Source organism: Ylistrum balloti, unplaced genomic scaffold (assembly GCF_031769215.1).
Source record: "Ylistrum balloti isolate Yb309-2 unplaced genomic scaffold, AGI_CSIRO_Ybal_v1 Utg370120, whole genome shotgun sequence".
Classification (NCBI taxonomy): Eukaryota; Metazoa; Mollusca; class Bivalvia; order Pectinida; family Pectinidae; genus Ylistrum; species Ylistrum balloti.
The window spans coordinates 526,650-548,949 of record NW_026782137.1 but is presented as its reverse complement, the minus strand read 5'-3'; the positions used below and the strand labels follow the sequence as shown (position 1 = coordinate 548,949).

The 22,300-nt window shown below is 35.2% G+C and overlaps 1 protein-coding gene across 1 annotated transcript; it reads right to left on the bottom strand.

Annotated features, from left to right (window-relative positions):
- Positions 1-2,649: 2,649 nt before the first annotated feature.
- Positions 2,650-19,917, bottom strand: LOC132550312 (multiple epidermal growth factor-like domains protein 10). Its single transcript, XM_060214358.1, has 13 exons — positions 19,830-19,917; positions 15,505-15,723; positions 11,322-11,585; positions 9,713-9,847; positions 9,338-9,472; positions 6,561-6,695; positions 5,514-5,648; positions 4,732-4,866; positions 4,371-4,505; positions 4,181-4,206; positions 3,825-3,922; positions 2,985-3,040; positions 2,650-2,735 (listed from the first exon to the last, which is right to left on the bottom strand). The coding sequence occupies exons 1-13, from the start codon at positions 19,915-19,917 to the stop codon at positions 2,650-2,652; spliced, it is 1,647 nt and encodes a 548-aa protein (XP_060070341.1).
- Positions 19,918-22,300: the final 2,383 nt, after the last annotated feature.

The window sequence follows — 22,300 nt, the reverse complement described above, 5'->3', positions numbered from 1 at the left end:
TAAATTGATCAAGAGAATATTGATGATGCGTTGATAAAGTATGATAGTTGAAATTAAATATCCTCTGTTTACAATATCATATAAACATATTTTCTCGTGTCTTTGCAATATTATTGAAGTACGATAGGTATATCGTGGATCGTTATCTCGGCTGGACCATGGTTATTTTACAATAAAAACGTACGGATTTAACACTATGTTATATTGCTAGCAACACACCATTTGTTTAATACAGTGTATATCAAGATAGAAATGTTAAAATAACATTTTGAAATGGAATGGAATCAACAGGTATAGTTTACTATATAATGAATAATGGAGTTAAAATTAGATGTATTTAAAGAAAGAGGAGATAGGAAACTCAAAATAAAAGTTTAGATATATTATACTAAGACGTTACTATCTATAAGAATTCAAATACATAGCCATCGTTATCACTTTCTTTGGGGACAGAAATATTCTATGAAGAGCCTTACGACAAAGTTGTATCGAGATACATGAGAACATGTTTCTTCAAAACGAAATACATTGTGTACTAGATATTGCGTATACATTAACCTTATGACTAAATGTCTTCCTTGATGACTGAAAGCGCACTGTGTGTTTATGGTGATAAAGAGGTAGCATTGGATATAAATAGTCAATGTTTTATTAAAGCATACCTTCAGTCAGGTTCGTCGATATTTTATAATAATGTAACGGTATCAATATCAATCTGAGGGGGTTATAAAGTCATGAAGTTGATCTTTACACTAATGCAAATGCGATTTGAATCCGGTCTCACGTTCCGTTATGTGTAATCTGTTTATCTAAGAATATCTAAATCAAACAGACTTTGACATTGGCATATTTATTGTTCTCCTTCAAATTGCATCGGTACTTCAATGACATAATCATCACTTGCCATCTGGTTCATAAGTTAATAAAACCCCGATATACCACCAGAATCTTAACTCAAGTTTAAATTCAATAAATGTTGGGCAAACTATCAAGATGTGGATTGTGCTCATGTAAATTTTGTTTACTGTAAAGTTCAGTGAATAGAACCGCAAACATTTGCAAAGTACACAAATGAAAACTAAGATATTTTTCCAAACCAATGCAAATTTTTTGGATGGCGTCCATGTAAATAATTCCTTTGTTCTCAATTTGCCCTAATTTTGGTTTGAATGATAATTTCACTTGCTTTGTTTTGTTTTGTTTTGTTTGTTTTGTTTTTATCGGAGGATATCTGATTTATCATACATTCCTACATAAAATTTCTAACGAATTTTGGTCAGCGTGTATAACCGACATCACTAGCTGACTTTTCGACATGTGAATTAATTCAGATATCATAAGTATGCTCTTATCTATGCACCAGAGTCACCGACGACTATTATCGGTCTTCCTGAGTACGTAACTGTTGGTAAATGATATATACTCTCTCAGCTTGATAACACTTTAATGGTAGACGTCACCTTCAGATACGAAACCAGTGAGGTGGTTTATTTAGTTTCCTTGTAACACGTTCTTTTTTGTTTTTTGTTTTTTTGTATTTATAAGCTGATAAGAACGACTAATAACAACATGTTTATGCTTTTTATAGGAAGATTAAGGTCGTAATCTATTTTTGGTTTGTGACTTTGAAGAAAATAGAACCTTATATATACATTTCAACCTTCAAAACCTTGTTTTTTTCCTTGAGTTATTGCAAACGCTCTAAAATCATTTGCAAGGTATCTCCTTATTATTATACATGTGTATCAAAATAAAATCTTATGCCTGTCTTTTCTCTCCACGTTATTTGATAGGACCACCACAAGCGAAATGATCAGATCAGAAAATATCATGATCAATTACATTTTATTTTAAAGTGATTTTACGTTGTCGACCTTGGTTTGTTACCATACATAACATGTCAAAGAGGTTGCTTTGTCTGGAAAGAAATGATATAAAAAGAATAAAAATAAGCCGAGATATGTAGATGAATAGAATGTATTTCTTGAGACATGATGGTTACTGAAGATTTTTGGAGAGAAGTTTGATGGTTGTCACTAAGTTTGTTCGTATCTTAAATTTGTATTAAAATATGTTATTCGCTTTTTGTGTCTTTTGTAAACTCTGCCATCATTTTGTGATGAACATTGTCATTCCCACCGAAAAATAAAAATTTTAATGACTTTCATGCATAAGTTAAAAGCTGGAATAGGCTATCCAAGATTCAGATAACTTAGACATGCATTATTGTCATTTTACCATCCCTTCCCGACGACCGTATGAGTTTTCCTAAGTGATAGGTTTGTTTTACTTAGAAACTTCCGGTCGTGTAATTTCTGAATACGATGACTGTCTGATATGACATTTAACATATTAAAGTGTTTCATTTCACTAGCCTTTTACATGTATGTTTCTATCAATCTAGATAGTTCTTACTTGTATTGAACTTCAGATATTCATCCTATTAGCGGCAATGCTAAGTCATAACATATAGTGATTGATTCATTACACCATTCGAAAATCGTCTCTTTGCATGCTAATAAAAACCGTTTGGGTAACGTGTTCTGTTCAAAGAGAAAAACCGGAAGTCACTGATGTCAGGCACACGAATCAGCACATACGTTGGAAACGTATTGGTAAAAGGTCACATTCGTGTCGATCCTATCCATACTACTTTGCTAGGGTATCGTAAATGCTCTTTGCCTTTTCAACTTTGTTGTCTAGTTCTTCGTAGATGTTAGTGTCTTTCAGTGTATCTACAAGATAAAAACACCTTACCCTTGAAACCTTAAAGAGCACTACGTGACGTCAAATATATACCCTTTATGATGGTTTATACAAATATAAATTAATATCCTGAAAGACAAATTGAAAAAGGAACAAAACCGAAAAGAAGGGATTAAAAAAAAAATAACTGAAAACATGTTCTAAAATAAGATTAATGAATTCTGACCGCGTTTGTATATGTATTTATGTTTGTACGTAAGAGGATTTTTGATACTAACTTTGATATTGCACTTTATCGTCAACTTTTTCAGGCTGGGACTTCTTCCTTTTTGTTCTGCAATGATCATTGTATATGTTAGATATACATAGATACAAGATAGTTGAAAGTATTATCACAATGTTTCATCGTTCCCTGTATCAGTGATATACTTTTAAATGTAATCTATATCTACGCAGAATAAACCTATTTTTTCATCATTCTTTCTTAATAAAATAATTTCCATTTAGATAAGGATTCTTTTCAAGGTTTGTTTTCATATTGTCTTTAACTTGAGATAGAGAGATATTGCACTTAATAGGACGTCAATGAGCTGGAGTACAGTATCATGAGTAACTCAGTTTTATCCAAATTTCTTTCATTTGATCACAACATACTCTTGTACTTAATTTGAATATGTATATACCAAACAACTATAAACATTTATAGGAATATATTAAATTTAATTCGTGCATTCTCCATTTTCTCACATAGTCAACCACAAGAATAATGTGAATGGCTATGGTTACCGTATGGCGACTTTTATTGTATTTTCCAAACACATGTATACGTAGACATAATGATGACACTCATGAAAAAATACATCTTGGTATTTATATAGATATATGTAAAAGTATAATTATCACCGATGAAAAGCATGAGTAGGGTTGCCAAACCACAAATATATCCAATCTAATTTACTAATAGTCTTTGAAATGTTTGCGACATCATCACATTTGCTGCGTTAATTTTTTATGTGTATATGATAAATCCGAAAAGAATTGAAGACCATCGAAAATAGAATTATAACAAAATGCGTTGAAATTTTTAAAAGCCATATCATAATACACTATCGTCATACCTTAGACGGTCAATGATGAGTCCTATATTGAAAAAGATAGAAATAAACAGCAACGTTCCAAGCAATGCGTATCCGACTGAAGCACCTGTTGTCGACATCTGAAATTATATGAATTGTTTGTTTGGCAGCTGTAAGAGCTAAACCATTAAACATAAGATGTCATCCTATTACTATTCTGAGCACCTGCTTTATCAAACGTTTTCTTTAAAAGTTAGATTTTCATGCGATTTTACTTTGATTCCCGACAAAAAGTTAAGGTTAAAGATCACTGTTGGTATCTGTTAAGGTTTTCATAAAATTTCATCACATATTGCGATACACGAAGTATTTGGTGAGTATTATTTGCACGTACTTACCACAGCCTTACTGTCCGTCTGAGCCGCTTTTACGTAAAAAGAAGCAGAAAAACATTAAGAAAAATACAAGAGAAAACTTGAAAAATGATATTGATATATTTCTATCAAAGTTTTATTATTCTGGAAAAAACTTGTTCCTATTATATTAAGAGGGACAAGCAAGACTTTTGTACAATCAAAATGTAGGTACCTTTGTCACATGAAAGACCAGTCCAGCCAACGTCACACCCTGTCACGTTACATAACCCGGTAAATCTGTCACATCCTGGTATAGTACAGTGACATGTCTGATCACAATTACTGCCAAATGTGCTGATGTTGCAAGCTGATTGGGTAAGAATAATCATTATAAAAATAACTCATCCAATAAATAATTCACAGATAAACTACTCCAGACTATCACTGTTTGCTTATACGTATTTTGCTAATGAGATGGTGAGAAAACTAGCACAATTTTAGATAAATGCGGGATCAGTACACACTTGGCAATACAAAACACGTATATGCCTCTTCAACAATACAGATGGATCCTGATTCATATCATTACTTACCTATGTTACAAATTGAACCTTCCCATCCCACCTCACATTCGGGTACTATACAGTTACCGCTGATAACGTCACATCCGGGAGTTGCGCAGTTACAGGCATAGTTACAGTCTTGGCCATATTTGCCAACCCCGCATGCTATCATTAAAATTGATTAATAAGTTTTTATGCTAAAGTATTTACTATCGAATGGCAGTGATGCTATGTGACCTTACTTAAGTTAATTGTGTATTGCCTACACATGAAATGCAAGAATATTTTTGCAGGAAATGTAAACCGGTTGATTATGAATATTGATAATGATAGATATAAGATATAAGCGTTGAACGTCATTAAGATTGCGTTCGTAGATATAAGGCGAGCCGAACACTATCCAGATTAAAGGCGCATTTTTTAAAAATAAATATCATTAAAAGAATATACACAGAAAGGATCCATTTCTATCTTAATAGATTTTACGAAAGACATTCAAATAAAAATACATGTAGATTCAGCATTATCAAATAATGAATTAAATTCCATCAGATAACTGCCAATGGTTCCGTGAAGTGATTTCATGCTAATTGCAGTTACTTACATTACTTTTAATCTCAAATACATAATTTCGCAAAAATCATCTTTTTTCTTTCTTTTTCTTAATTTGAGTACAATTAATTAACATCAATTAATTAGACTTGCTTTCAATGTAAAAAGGGAAAACAATGTTTGAGATGAACAAAGTTTTGGAGCTTTATTTAACGACGGATACATATATTTCAAATTATGAAGAATAAACGATATATTACTTTGATCACAAGACAGTCCTTTCCATCCAGCGAGACAACCTGTATAGATACATTGTCCATTGAATCTGTCACATCCAGGAATAGAACAGTGGCATGTTTGCTTACAGTCTAAACCAAAGTGTCCTTCTGGACAAACTGAAACGCAGCAATGGGAAATATAGCAGAATCTATATCCAATGTTAACACAAAAGTATGTAAAAAGTACATGTAAAAAAGACACACAAGAAAATATTCCTTCAGTACAAATTTAGATAAGAATAAGATTCAGTCCATCTTTATGATGAATTGAATTGTATTATACATCTGTGGCGACCTTCTGGGATTTATCAGTGGTGTTGCATATAGTGCATCAAAAATCGAAATTGGTGAAAGTGTCAAAATCAGATGGAGATATGCACAAGCCAAAGACTTTATTAAAATTCAGAAACGTCAATATTTTATAATTTCAAAATAATATCAACTAAATGTGTATATCAACAGTTTTTACTCGCTATTAGAAAAACATCACTTTACTTGATGATAACTATGGCCGCTTTATTTTGCTTTTTAAAATTTTTATTTGAACGGCCTTACACTTTCAAAACATGAGTTGCAATGATATACATAAAAGTTAAATGAACTGGATTTACAATGCCTTAACAACAAACTGTACTTCATTTCACTTCCAATTACAATTTCAGTAATACAATTATCTGGCATATTGTATCAATTTCATCGCAGAATATTTTATAAGTAATGTTGAAACGGAAAACATACCGCATATATGTATTAATGCAAAAGCATTGTACAATTGTGCTTTTCATACCAAAATGACGAAAATAAGATCTGAGATATGATTATGCGACTTTCGTAACTCCGTTCATCAACATTGCCACGTCGTAAGTAGCATGACGTCACCAGTTTAGTAATTTGTTACATTATATATTTTGCATAAATAATGTTAATGAGAGAAGTTTTGGGGTGAATATGGACATACATGTGATTGATGATTTATTCGTCATGAATCGTTTTGATTTCATCGTTTTTCTATCTTTACCTGATACGTACCCGTGTCACAAGCCACTCCTGTCCATCCGGATGTACATCCTGGCTGAGTACAGCTGCCACTGATGGGGTTACACCCCGATTCAGCGCAGTGACAAGTCTGTGCGCATGCCCTGCCAAATGTGCCAGTGCCACATGCTGAATCAAAATTTGTCAAAATAATAAAGGTAATTAAAACCAACAATGGCTTTAAATAGCGATAAGGAAACAGTGTCCTTCAAAGATCAAAAGAGTAAACACAAGTAAAAAGCAAAATCAGATTATGTATTTAAACGGTACCTTATTTTTCTAGCTAAGTCCACTCAACTGCATTGATTTGTGATAAGCTAGTCTTAATTTGTTCCCTCACGTTGGATTTTTTTTTTTTTATAGAATTTCCATCACTTATGTCTTTATGTATTCATGTAAAGGTAATTCTGGGATCAATTAAAGTGAAAATTTCCTTGTTATATAATGTAGACGTTCTTTAACTATCGTAAATGACAGTAGAGATACAATAAAATGTAATCCAGGATTCATTTTAAGAAAAAATATCTTATGTAGCATGTCAGTGGTAGAGATTGTTAAACTCAATAAAGCTTAACACCGTATTTAAGGAATAAGTTTATGTTTCGTTTAGGTTATTGAGGAATAACTACAATTGAACTTGAGTAAATTGAATAACATAGTCAAGTAAAATCTACACGAATTCAATTGTACTTATCCCACTATAAACAACACAAAAAAGAAAGTTAATCATGTTATTCGGCAAGCACTGAACAGTCTATTGTTTCCGTCTTTCTGATACTACACCAACAAAACGAAAAATTAAAATGTATTATTTCACATATACTTACATATCATATGCTAAATACAAAATTCCAGTGTTTATTCTATCGATATTTCGTTAAAGAAAACTTTCAAAGTCTGAAATTTTGCATTAGGACCATATTTAAAACAGGTTTCATTTTGCTGAAGATTTTAAAACACCCCAAAAGTATATACATCAGTTGCATTGTTAAATATTCCAGTTAATCAATAAAAAATACTACATTTTCCAAACTGTAACATTTAATGTATTTTGTGTAATTATATGACGAACTATACATCAATATGAAATGTTGACACAACACAATGTTGCTCTGGCTTTCAAAAACACTTAGCAAGGCGTATAGCTGGTACGTTTCACTTAAACTGTGATTCTTAACGTACAGACATTAAAGGGCCTACCTCATGGTCTATACAGTCTGACATGAAAAAGGTTGTATGCGACAAATTATAATGGCTTCTATGAAAGATAAGGGGTAGTACAACACTTCCAGAAGATTGTGGAGAACCGGTAAAACACAATAGAATACCGGCACATCTCACATTGATCAAATTAAAGGCGTGAAATTATGAATGATCTCTTTCGAGGTAGACTTTAACTAAAGAAAAACATCCAGCTGGTAGAAAATCAATCTTTGGACATATATTTCAAAGAAATACATTCACTCTGGTAAGGGATTTGATGCTGCAAGATGAAAGACAAGATAAGCACACTTCGTAAAGGTAAAGAGCTAAGCAAATAATTGTTATCAGTTTTGTTATATTATGTTCAGAATGATAACATTTAAATATGTATGTTTTCACAAAGTATTAACATATGAACTGGAAATAACAGGGAATTCAACTTTATCAAGGCATCAACATATTTGCAATTTCACTATAGCTATATTTTGCTTCAACATGAATATTCTCATGATTATCTAGTCTTAGGTTAATAGCTGTGTAGTCGAATACGTCAATGCACAAATGAGTTACTAGAGATAGTCTCTAACGCACAGAATAGAAAGGTGTGTAGTGTGCCAAAACGCACAAAATCATATACATGTATTCAAAGATTGACAGGCAGACGATAGGGTATAGCTCTTCAAAAACTGGGAAACGGTTCATCAAGTATTGCCTCCATTCCCATGTGTGCTACCAACGATAATTGTCTGTGCCTTAAATAGGAATCAGTACTACACCATGTGAAAATTGTCTCGCTAAACCATCCCTTGAACATTTCATGGAGAGATAATGTGGTTTGATAATCGAAATAAGAGTTACCTCCCCTGCCATATAAGAACGAACCACAAATAATATTGTTGTACTCGAGCTGTATCCCGCGTTTACTTGATTACAACAAGTCGGGACTTCATTCATTAATACATAATACATAATTTCATTCATTTAAAGAACATTTCGCGTTTAAACTATAGTTTGCAGAATATTTGTTATTTTGGTATATTCTTGAATTTATGTAAATGACCTCAAATCAATTAATTTTATTTTGTGGTATAGTAACACGTGTCTGGAATTAGATTAATTAGTACATCCGTTTGGCCACATTTTTACCAAATAGGTTGTTCCAATGATAAAATATTATTTAAAGCACTGTTTGTATAATTCATATCCACTAGTTGGGAATGCAGGTGTAAACTGTATAAAGATGGATTTAGGCGGCCTTTCGTCTGAGATAATGTTAATGGAACTGGCAGTTAATACAAAGGAGGTCAACATTGTATATTTGTGAAGAGAACATATCTCGGCCATATCGAAACCTCGATCTGTTCTCTCTTACAAATAATTTCAGTTTTCGGCTTATCTCCATAACGTTCACCAGTAAGAAAAATAATCGCGGAAGTATTGGCAAGAGAATAGTTAAACAACGGAAAAGAAGGTGATGAAAATTGAAAAAAAATTAATGTTCTACACTGACAAGCAGGCAGACAATTTTACGTCGTACCTGCAAAACTGAAAAAATAGGGTATAATTACCAGAATCACAGGCATTTCCTTTCCACCCTACAGCACATTCTGACAGCGTACAACGCCCTGTTATTCTATCACATCCGGATGTGAAGCAATGACATGTTTGACTACAGTCAACTCCAAACAAACCAAGTCCACATTCTAATAAATGAAATTGAAAGAAACATAAGCACGTTGTTGTTTGAAACACATGTTCAGTTCTATTGATTTTTTTTTTTTTTTTGCTTTAAAATTTTGTCAGATTTCCGTTTACATTATATTAGACTACATTGAAATAATTTTTGTACTCAAGCTTAGAATTTATGCCAAATGTAACGAGAGCTCATCTAATTAAAAAAAAAAACATCAACACATGCCTACAGCATGTTTTATCAATGTCACCTTCGGAACAGCTTCGTCCGGTCCATCCTTTCTGACATCCAGTGACGTCACACCGACCTGTGTCCGGATCACATCCACCCACACCACAGTTACATCTTTTATTACAGCCAGGTCCAAACCTATTTATTGGACATCCTAGTAAAGTAAAGAAGTAGATACATTCATCTTTAATAAATGCTTTTAGGCAGGGTATTTTTCATTGCTTTGATTTTCATTTTTATCGGTACATAAACGTGACATATATTTTCTTTAACTATATGCAATATAAATGTATTCAACAACGACATATACCCCATCTGCTAACAGTTTGTTATATTTCCGTTCTCATATATCTATAAAAAAAACAAAACAAAACAAAAACAAAAATAAAAAAACGAGGACTACGTCATTTAAATTTCCCATCTAACCAAATACCGATGTCATCAAGTTTAAATCCGTGAGTAGCCGTTATAATATAGTTCCTTGTGTCATTATCAATAGAAATTGTATGAGATAGTAGTGTAACCATTTAACTGGATTATTTAAATAAAAGTGTACACCCTCGCAGTTAATATTTTACTAATATCAATTTAAATGTTTCGTTCATTTGAAATAAAAACAGTTGATTGTGAATTAGCATTTTCTTAAAAATCACAAAACAAAACGATGTGTCTAATTTTTCTTTGGGAACTTTTCTCGTTCACGTGTCGAGGATTGGATGGATGTGACTTTTCAAAAAGAATAATCGCGAAAATTATCAATTGAAGTCGATTCTGCCAGTAAGTGACAAAATTATGTTTGTAACGGATTCAACATTTGTAATTTGGACTGTCAGGTCGACGTCTACTGTAGCAGGCAAAGGTGACAAACTTGGTAATCAAGAATGTTATGAAGATAGTAATGATTTTGTGGCAAATGTATATATTTGACAATAAATTTCTTCTGTTAAAATTTGAAAACGTTATAAATTACATAATTTTTATGATAGTCTTACTAAAGTCCAACAACTTCGGACAAGTCAGGATCCTGTATATTGATACCGAATTGAAAGTGACTGTTGACCAGTTCTGTTTACTTTGGAGGCACCTAGATTTATTAATTTCAACACTGAGAAAAAAATCACAAGAAAATGTATTACATAGTCTCATACTACAATTTAGCGTATTAATGATATATGTGGGATTGCAACACAAAATGTAAGTGTTACATTTACATCCACCAGGATTACATTTTGGTGGACGTCTCGCCTTGACCACCAAATATGTATTCATACGCTTGACCAGATGGACGTTCACAACCTGATATACTCCCATCTGTTTAACATAGAATTAAATGGGAAGTTGGTGGCTGAGTGGAAATACTGATGGATGAATCCTACGAATATGTTTTAGGTGGATTAAAAATGAAAATCAACAGACAAACGAATAATTTTCATAGACTTTGTTGTGTTGTTGTTCTGACAGTTCCTATGTCGATACATTATATACGTGAATTCTCGCGAAAGGTATCGCTCTCTCTCTTTGACGTCACTCCAAATTTCAAACGTAAATTGTGGTAAATTTATACCATGTGTATACTGGTTAGGTTCGCCGATAAATTGTGGATAAATCATGATGTATAATTATATTACCAAACACCTGCACCTCACACAGCTCTACAACAGCATTTGTTGGCGAGTAGTATATATGGTTTTTGGGTTCATTATCTGCGGGACGTTTGTTGTAGAATATGACGTATTGTCCGTCTACAATACAGGGACGAGATTGGTTAAAGGATGGAAGAAGATCAGGATCCTTGATGTCGTCATGGTAACACATATGCCATGTATTTCGCTGTCCGTTCAAAACAGACGTATTGGAAACATAGAGGTAGAATCCAGAAAGTCGAAAGGGATCTGAAATGTATGATTACGAATCAAGACTATACATTAGAATGAAATTGATAAAAAAAGCGCAATTGAGATCAATCATTATGAACGTTCTGAGCTATTACGATCCCAATTTCAAGACACTGACCATGTATTCTTTTTATCTTGCAATATTGATTGAAAATCAGACAATCAAAACTTCGGTAGTTTTGTTGTTCAAGCTTTGTTTACCTGTCGGTGATGTTACGCTGAAGTTTGCCTGATGACTTACGCCAAAATAATTGCTCCGCGTAGAAATATAGTTCCAAACTTCAATTTACATGCCAGCGATTTTATGAATTTTCATAAACAAGCAAATTTATCACAACATATAAAACACTTATTTCAACAGTTATTTCAAAAGTAATATTAAAGTTCATTCAGAATGTAACTCTGTCGAATTACCACACGTGCTAAAATACAGCTGTTTTTCGCCATTGCCGAATACAGCAAAATATATGTGGCTGGCGTATTCCGACGATGGCACTGCCAGTTGCAGGAAACATTAGTCTATTTTGCTGCTTTTGTTTAGGTATATCTGACACAGAAACGAGAGCTATTTCAATTTTCACAGGGCTATTTGATTGGTTGATCTTATTGATTGACCAATCAAATATGTCATCGTTGTTTCTCTTTACTATATATAATGTTTATGTACTTACTGTAGTGACATTCCAATTCTAAAACACTTCTTGCTTAAGTCATTGCCCTAATTCAAGTGCAGCACAAACATTTATACTTCCTGTCACTGGTATGAAAAATACTACAAAAACAATACTTCGGTTCTAAAAACTGTGTAATACAAACAGTACTATTGGTCAGTTAGAACAGTCACCTCAACTGTATGGTGAAGCATATTTTATATCAAATATGGCTCCGTAATAATCTTTCCTGTCAAATGTTAAGGACACATGGAAATAAATAGGATGTATCAGAAAAATACTATTATCGCTTTTTAGAAAAAAAGGAAAATTCTTTGTCTTATTCTTTTAAAACCGCTAAAATTAATGTGCGCTAATTTAAATACAGTAACGTGGTATACTGGTATCCTGCCCCGGCCCCGGGAACATTGTTACGTGCCCGTTTAGTCATTTCATCACGAACGTATCATACAGTTATCAGTTTTTATCAGATGGCTTTCATGTAATCTTTTGTCTGATTTTTATCTTATTTTGTAGAATTGACCCAAAGAAGCAGAGATCAGAAAATGTACACGGAAAAATGCTTGTGCTAAAGGTGCCGTCCTATATTTCTCGTTCCTTCCCCCTTGGTCACTAAGAATTATCCCTCCTCACCCCCCTCCCACCCCCCCTTGTCAGTAGGTAGTGTCTCTCGTCCCCTCCCCTTTGTCAGTAAACAGTATCCCTCGTCCCCTCCCACTTGGTCAGTAAGCAGTATCCTTCGTCCCTTCCCCTTGGTCAGCAAGTAGTGTCCCTCGTCCTCCCCCCTTGGTCAGTTAGCAGAATCCCTCGTTCCCTCCCCCTTGGTCTGTAAGCAATGTCCCTCGTCCTCTCCCCATGGTCAGTAAGCAGTACCCCTTCTCCCTTAGCATTAAGAAGTATCCCTCCTCACCCCCCACCCCTTGGTCAGTATGCAGTATCCCTCGTCCCCTCCCCCTTGGTCAGTAAGCAGTATCCCTCGTCCCCTCCCCTTGGTCAGTAAGCACTACCCTCGTCCCTCCCTCTTGGTCAGTAAGCAGTATTCCTCCCCCCCCCCCCGCCCCTTGGTCAGTAAGCAGTAACCTTCGTCCCCTCCCCTTGGTCAGTAAGCAGTATCCCTCGTCCCTCCCCCTTGGTCAGTAAGCAATGTCCCTCGTCCTCTCCCCTTGGTCAGTAAGCAGTACCCCTTCCCCCTTAGCATTAAGAAGTATCACTCCTCACCCCCCACCCCTTGCCAGTATGCAGTGTCCCTCGTCCCTCCCACTTGGTCAGTAAGCAGTATCCCTCCCCCCGCCCCTTGGTCAGTAAGCAGTAACCTTCGTCCCCTCCCCTTGGTCAGTAAGCAGTATCCCTCCCTCCCTTGGTCAGTAAGCCCTCCCCCCGCCCCTTGGTCAGTAAGCAGTAACCTCCCCCTCCCCTTGTCAGTAAGCAGTATCTCTCAGTAAGCAGTTACATTCTCCCCCCCCCCTTGGTCAGTAAGCAGTATCCCTCGTCCCCTCCCCCTTGGGTCAGTAAGCAGTTACCGTCCCCTGGTCAGTAAGCAGTATCCCCCGTCCCCTCCCCTTGGTCAGTATGCAGGATCCCCGTCCCCTTCCCCTTGGTCAGTAAGCAGTATCCCTCGTCCCCTCCCCTTGGTCAGTATGCAGGATCCCTCCGTCCCCTTCCCCTTGGTCAGTAAGCAGTATCCCTCGTCCCCTCCCCTTGGTCAGTAAGCAGTATCCCTCGTCCTCTCCTCTTGGTCAGTAAGCAGTTACATTCGTCCCCTCCCCTTGGTCAGTAAGCAGTATCCCTCGTCCCCTCCCTTGGTCAGTAAGCAGTATCCCTCGTCCCCTCCCCATGGTCAGTAAGCAGTATCCCTCGTCCCCTCCCCATGGTCAGTAAGCAGTATCCCTCGTCCCCTCCCCTTGGTCAGTAAGATGTTTGTGAAGTATACATTGTTTTCAGAGATACCTGAGATAACTTATACTATATCTGATCAATATCCAGCAACTTATCATGTATAAATCATGATTTTATGATGGTGGTACAATGTACTGAATGTTCTCTTCATATTTGCAGGCTGGTTATAAATACTTCCAGTCATTTTCAAAAATGTTTGATGTGAAAATAGACCATTTATAAGTTATGTGACTTAATTTATCAATACGGAACTATTTTATATAAAAATAGACCATTTATACATTGAGGTTATGTTACCTTCTTTATCAATATTTAGCTTGAACTTCATTCAAAGGACCCCACAGTTGGATAGTTAAACAAAAATCTTTATTAACGTTTGAAAGAGTCTAAACAATAACATTTTCATAGGTAAATGCCAACATTTTGTCCATAAGATAATGTTCGAAAAGTATACTAAATGAAGCTAACCTTAAAGTGCCTTCCTGCAAAATGTTAAGCTTATCACTTAATGACTGAGGAATTGCTCCAATAGGTACCATTCTTTGAATTGAACATCTTCTGTACAATTTTTTAAATTGACTAGCTAACATAATTAACTATTCGAGATATCACAAATATAAGAACATATCTTACAATTATTAATCCCTTTATAGGAAAAATCTTTTTGATCTTTTATACGGAAAATATTTCAGATAGTACAGAGAGATATGTAGAAATAAAAAGTATATACAACATGTGAATGTAATTGTAATCCAAACTCAAAATCGATAAAACAAGGGATGAATGTAAACGTATCAAAGGTTTACACAAAGACCCGGGAAAAGGGAGAAGAGTACCCGACGTTCCGAAAGAGTAAGCGTCTTCTGCTGAAACGATGACACCAGTAAGTAGTCTATACACATGCATTTTATAAATACATGTACTTTCGTACAAGAGACGACGATATTCACTTGGAGAATCAACTGTTTCTTTCTACCTCACAAGGATATAACATCAGGAAGTGTGATTATTTTATTCATCATATTTCTAGACCATCATCAAAAACACTCTATACAATGCACTTCAAATCACTTATTTCAAAGTAAGTAAATACTTCACGTGAAACATTTTAATTATTCAATTCAGATAAGTCATGCTCTGCTAAGGATACATATGTCCTGTGAATTGTCATATGTGAGTGAACATGTCAATGTTCTTATTTTTATTCAGTTAAGATTTTTTCTTGTGTTTCCAAATATAGCCTTCATTGCCATCGTAAAACAAGATTCACTACAAAAAATCAAGTATGATTTGATTTTCTTCGACAGTGTGGCGTTGAACAACTTATGACAGGTTATATAGTTACTTACACAACTGTCTGTATGTGACTTTTATCGTTTTTATCCTTGATATATGTTGAAGATCAACACTCCACCAAGCCTCACGAGATCCTGTAGGGTTAGTAGAGCTACAGCTGCCTCCTCCGTTAGCTTCCACATCTGTTCCTATCACACCGTCTAAAGCCTTGACAGCACTCCATCCAAGATAAACAGTACTTTGTGAAGCTGGCTTTCCTTTGGCGATGTTGTCTGTCAAAACATAATAAAACAAAACATGACAATTGTTCCTCGTGGCATTGTATATGTTCAATTAGGGAATCTAATCTATCACAAAGAAGAAGGAATCGAAATTCTGACGCCGTCGATTTCTGTGTGCTTGAGACAGTGCTTTTATTCAACTCAGAAGGGATATATCTTATTTGTACAACTGAAAGCACCTTTCATTGGACAATTATGATGAAATGTAGCACAACCAACCAATGAATCAAACTGTACACACTCTTTCGTCCCATTAAATAGGACTCGTCAGTAATTGTCAAGAGCTTAAAATGTTGTCGATATTTTAAAATTATTCAATATAAGTTTTAGAGCTTTTTCCACTATCTCAATTGCCTTCCCTGACGAGTCCTGGAGCGACAAGAGAGCTATATATATTGTATAAAGGTTTTTTAATAGTAAGCTTTATAACTTACAATGATATATATCTTCCGATGACCTCTATCTTCCAAACAAAATAATGAAAATAAAAGACAAGGTTTATTCCTATTTCTAAGTATATTGGTGTTTTACTTTTTTATCAAAAAAAAAAAAAAATGGAAAATGCATTTTTCAATTTGCATTCAAATTTATGATGAAGTGCATATATACATATACAGTATATGGTCCATGGGTATTTTGAATGGTTGGGAAGTTGAACTTAAACCAAAAACAACACTTCATGCACTTTTTCACATGAACATTTTTTTATTGTATCACACTTACTGATTATTGCTAAGAGTATGTAATGAATTTGATACCTTCGAGCATTTTCGAAATTGTTGGTTTGCATTGCATAATTAGCGACATTTCACTACAGGTCATAATATACTAAAAGGATAAAGAAACGCAGGGTGAACTTTAAACCAGATATTAAGTATGATATCGGGCTTCATTTAAAACGAAATTTTGTATACTTACAGATAAATTAAAGCTAAAAAATTCCAAAGTCTGTATTTTGCATCTGACAATTGGTCTAGAGGTACTAACGATTAAATTGAATGGACCCATAGGATTTTGAAATTGAAATTGAACTGAGTCATCAATATCTTGTGTGTCCGCCGTTTGCTGTGGTCACGGCCCTTATTCTTCTGGTCATAGAGTTCATGAGAGCGTTAATCCGTCTTATGGGGATGTTGTCCCACTCTTCAATCAGAGCTCTGGTCAACTGCTCTCGAGTAGCAGGGGGTGGCTGGCGCTTTCGAATCTGTCTATCCAACTGGTCCCAAAGATGCTCGATCGGGGACAAATCAGGGCTATATGGTGGCCAATCTGGTGGTTGAATGTTGTTGTTGGCCAGAAAGACTTGGCAAATCCTTGCTACGTGGGGCCTAGCATTATCCTGCTGGAGGGTTATATTATGCTGCTGTAAGAAACGGATAACATAGGGTCGGAGGATCTCATCTCTATACTTAGCTGCTGTTAAATTGCCATCAATAACAACCAATTGTGATTTTAACCCGTGTGAGATTCCTCCCCACACCATTACTGAACCGCCCCCAAACCTATCCATCTCTACAACGCAAGCGTCCGTAAAACATTCGCCACGACGTCGGTAGACACGTTGACGGCCGTCAGATCGATAAAGACAGAATCGAGACTCGTCCGTGAAGAAAACTTGTCTCCACTGCCTCAGTGGAGCTACCCAGGCCATACGACGCTAACGTCGATCTGGGGTAAGGTGTGGACCTACGTAGGGGCGACGTGCTCTTACACCAACTTCTCGTAATCGATTCCTTACAGTTTTGAACTTATAGGACGCCCATGATTTCCACGAACATTAAGTGCACTCTCAACGGCAGTAAGGCGCTGATTACGCACATGAGAGACGACGATATAGCGATCCTGACGTCATGACGTTACGCACGGACGTCCTGACCTAGGTCGATCGGCCAATCGCCCAGTTTCCCGAAGATGTCTTACAAGACGTTCTGTGGTGGAAACATTAACACCAAAGTGCCTAGCAACCTGATTTTGCAGCTGTCCTTGCATCAGCATCTGAATGGCCTGACCCCTCTGAACTTCTGTGAGTCGTGCCATTCTTAAAACGAATCAAATTCAAAATCAAATTGGTCTGTATAAAGACTAACGAAGAGTGACTTTACCAACGCTGCATGAGACCAGAACAACACGGTGCACGAGATTCTTGTTTTTTCCTTCCTCCATTTACCAGAGCTGCGCACTGTACCGTGACTAAATTTTCGATACATGACAAGGTGTAAGTTTCACTTTATTTGGAGAACGCGTTTTCAAAATATCGGAATGAATATTACCCTGCGTTTCTTTATCCTTTCAGTATATTACGCCCCCAACTTATCTCGTAAACAAACACACGTTGGTAAATAGCAAGGCAATTTGTCCACAGAATAGTTTTAGGCATACCTAGCTATAAGCACAGCGAACAGTTCGGCAAAATCGGTGCATTGATGATAAAAGTTCTCGTTAGAGATTTTAAAGGAATATTCCGTTATGGTATAATAAGATGCTTTTGATTAATATTGTTCGAAATTATTTACTTAATATGTTTCTTATGGAAATCGTACAACTTATTTTACCATTTAAATGAACATATATTTGCGGAAATTCGATCTACAAACGTTCGCGCGGGCCTGATTGCGTCATCAAATGTTTGCTGTATAATAAACCGAACAGAATGAAATACTTGTGTAAATTATAAATAAACAGAAAATAAGTTTCATCAAGTGATATATTTGCAGCCCAATGGACATTTTAGTGAACGGCATTCAAGATGATGTGTTTACCCAATACCCTGTATAGAAATTAAGTTTTAGAAGTCGTTAGAATGAGTTCTTCAAAACAGCCAAATATTTTGCAACTGCGGAATATTCCTTCAAAATAATTATTTATTTCTGACACATACTTCAATGAAAGAGGAATGATGGGACATAAGAGCAAAAGCTTACTTTTGAAACTATATTTTACTTTAAAAGTTGTTGTCAAAAATATCCGAGCTATTTTAGAGGCGACCGATACATTTCCCACTAACACACGATCTGAACGCGTGTCGCTTTTAAACATTGTATGCAGAGACATACATGTTTCTATTAGGTGACCCACTACTAGTATCCAAATCTGTGGTAATCCCACGTGTTTCAATTGATTTACGTTTTATACACCATAGAGACAAGTAGGACGTTGAATCTCTCTGATATCAATCGATAATGTACAAATACATGTAAGCTTTCGTCGATATGTCGATATATTTGTACTGTCAGCTTAACTGGAAGAAGCATAACTTGACTTGAAACCTTCGACATGTTATTGATATGGAAGAGGAAAATACTATAGACTCTATCTGTGACTTTTGGTGACCTAAGCGTTGACTTTTGATAACTTTACATTGTTATAAAATTTGCAAATGAAGCTAATGCTATATTGATTGGAATTGGAAGATCTGTTTGGGCTATGACTTTAGGTGACTGTTATATTGACTTTTGACATAACTTAACATTGTAAAAGATGTGCAAATGAAAAGCATAAGATATTGATTGATGTTGATGACTCTTTGTGCCTGTGACCTTTGGTGACCAAAATGGATGTTTTCACCACTTTTCTGAAGGAAGGTTTTGCTGTGAGTATTTTCAGTGCTGTGATTTTTAATATCTTAGAAACAAGCTCCTGGTTGTTATATATGGTTGTTCTTTCACTCATGTTATTTATTCTTCAGAAGTTACACCTACCCGCACACATGCTCCTGTTTATTGTTACCTTTGAAAAATAACTAACTCGATTGAAAAGCTGTCATTCACAACAAATCTCCATATACCTGCCCGATGCGGGAAATCACGGCAAGACATATTTACGAATATGGACACTGCTCTTTTTAATCGATTAGAAATACTGGTATCATAAACAGCGCAAAAATGATGTAATGTATTTTTATTGCAGTGTCGCCTTCATTCGAGGGGAATGTTCGTGTTAAGTGTATCAGCACCAATATATAGGGTGTTAGATGGTAATGAATCGACAGGTATGAATAAAAATCTATCGTGAATTAAGAGAGACCATGATGTGACAATGAAATGATGGCAAATACATGTCAACCAAAACATAGACCTGAAAGAATAAATTTTACTTACATGACGAATTTACAAAGCAAGGAAGTAGTGCAATACATCCTATGGTAGTAAAATGTAGGATCCAATGGTTGTTCCAGCAGGGTTTCATGCTGAATTGAAAATAAAATTTCTTTTTCCTTCTCCACTCTAGTTTACACCCGAAAATTTATAAAATGTCTTTTCTCTTACCCCACTCTAGTTACACCAGGAAGTTTTTAGCAATGAGAGATAAGGAATGAGCTGTGTAAGTATTATCTGTTTAGTGCACAATGCTTTATCAAACTGAAACATATCGAAATTGTTACGTTTTAAATACACATCTTACATGATACATGAAAAACACAGGTAGCTTGATTATCATTTAGATATGTACAAATAAAATTGAACCGTTATAAAATCAGCAAATATATGCTATGTTTGTTGTACATAATACGTGTCAATTAGAGCGATAACATAAACATGTTTTGTTTACAGTCGTGTAATTTGGTATGATAAGCAAACGGTGAGTACAGAAACCTAGATATTTCATGTATGTAGAAGATTCTAAATAACACGATATTCTAAGACAAAAAACAGCGTCCCAGATCCACCCCGTGACATATTCGGCTGGATATACACTTTAAGTCAATTTGAACAACAGTATGACAAACACAACCACTTATTATTAGAGGTGTAACGATTCACCGATGCATCGCCCGTGCCTGAATGGTATCGCGATACCTATATTATCAAAGACGAAGTAAGCAAAAAATAAACAAGAAGAAGCTTTTTTTCATTGCTGAGTTTTTATTCAATAATAATTACCATGTATTTCACGAGGATTGAAATGTGGCATTGAAATCTAAAGGTATTCGGCATTGTAGAAGTGTCTCTGATATCAGATAATTATATATTTTTGTCTCAAATGTATCGTGATACATATCGTATCGTGACCCATGTATCGCGATACGTATCGTATCATCACTACCCTGGCGATACACAGCCTTACTTATGTAATAGAGGTCATTTTTCATCTCAATGCCTCCGCTAGGAATCGAACCCGGGACCCCTGGCTTACTAGTCTGACGCTCAACCAATCGAGCTAAAGAGAAGTTCTCACTAGCCAAGTGGTATATTGCGGCTAGTATTTTACCTGGGTTACACTTATTTTCACTTAAAAATCAATATCTACCACAAAAAATCTATATATCCAGTACCGTGCATCTTATTTTGGTGTATGCGACACCATATGGAATATGGTTTAAAATACTTATTCTAAACAAAATAACTCATATACAGTGTTAGAGAAAACAGAAATAACCTCCATATCACCAAAATATATTGATGAGAGTGACTGATGCTTTATGTGTCTTCTTAATAAAGAAAAATCCGGTTTTTGGTACTAGATTTCAGAGAAAGGCCCCCTGAAGAACCAAACATTTTATCTTATTTGCTCTGGGGTTATTGTAAAAAACAGTAAATCTTACTTTATCTCACAGTAGCATATTTACGACGCGAAAGAAGCGATTAAAACTAGATACCTTTCTCCTTATCGATAGAAAATTGTTTTACCTATACGTAACTTTCGTAGACTTAAGGAAGAACTATACAAATCCTACGAGACACAAATCACATTTTCCATCTGACCAGATAAGAATCCATAGCATGTAACGCATTAATTTGTGAATAGTGACGTTAGGTAAAAGGGAGTAAAATATATCATCTTGTTTAAGGTCCTGTATTTATTATTTAACCGTTTGTTCTTCCGTAATCATAATCTTTCAAATTTTCACTTAGATTAGATGCTGGTCAATGATTGCCGTGATAATGATTGTAGTTCAACTTGATTAGGAGACAATATTCATCTAGGTATATCATTAAGAGAAATATGATGTTAATGAAAAATATGGCAGTCTTTGTTTCTCTTTGTCTTTTTTACCAATTTGTTTGTGCACGAACGGTTTCAAAAGATGCAGGTTAATGAAAATTACGACTGTAAAAACTCCCCAATAATTTGCCACAACCTGAATCTATCGAAACTGTGTTAAAAGAATTTTGTTTTAGAAAAATACTACTACCGAGTAAGTATACAGCGTACCTTGTTTTCAGTCCCTGTTATCATATGTTCATTGTTGATGCCAAAGGCAACATAAAATAACGAGCTATCATAATGCTATTTGTAAAGTGATATATTTTTTATTACAAAACTAATAGATATGATAATGATAAAGAGATATTCAAGTGCAGACATTACTTCCTGGTTAAAATACATGTACTGGAGCAAGATACTTCAACTCTCGATTGTTATTATACCACATTTATCAGAATAAAAGTTTACAATCTCTCATGGAGCAACAAAAAAGCCACATCATGTTGCATCATTGGGAGTAGGCAGGTCTATATATTGTTATATTGTTTATATAACAATGACATACTCAAACAATCCTTGACCTTATCAGATGACACGACTTTGTTCGATTTAAAATCTAAAACAACAATATATCCGTTTATGT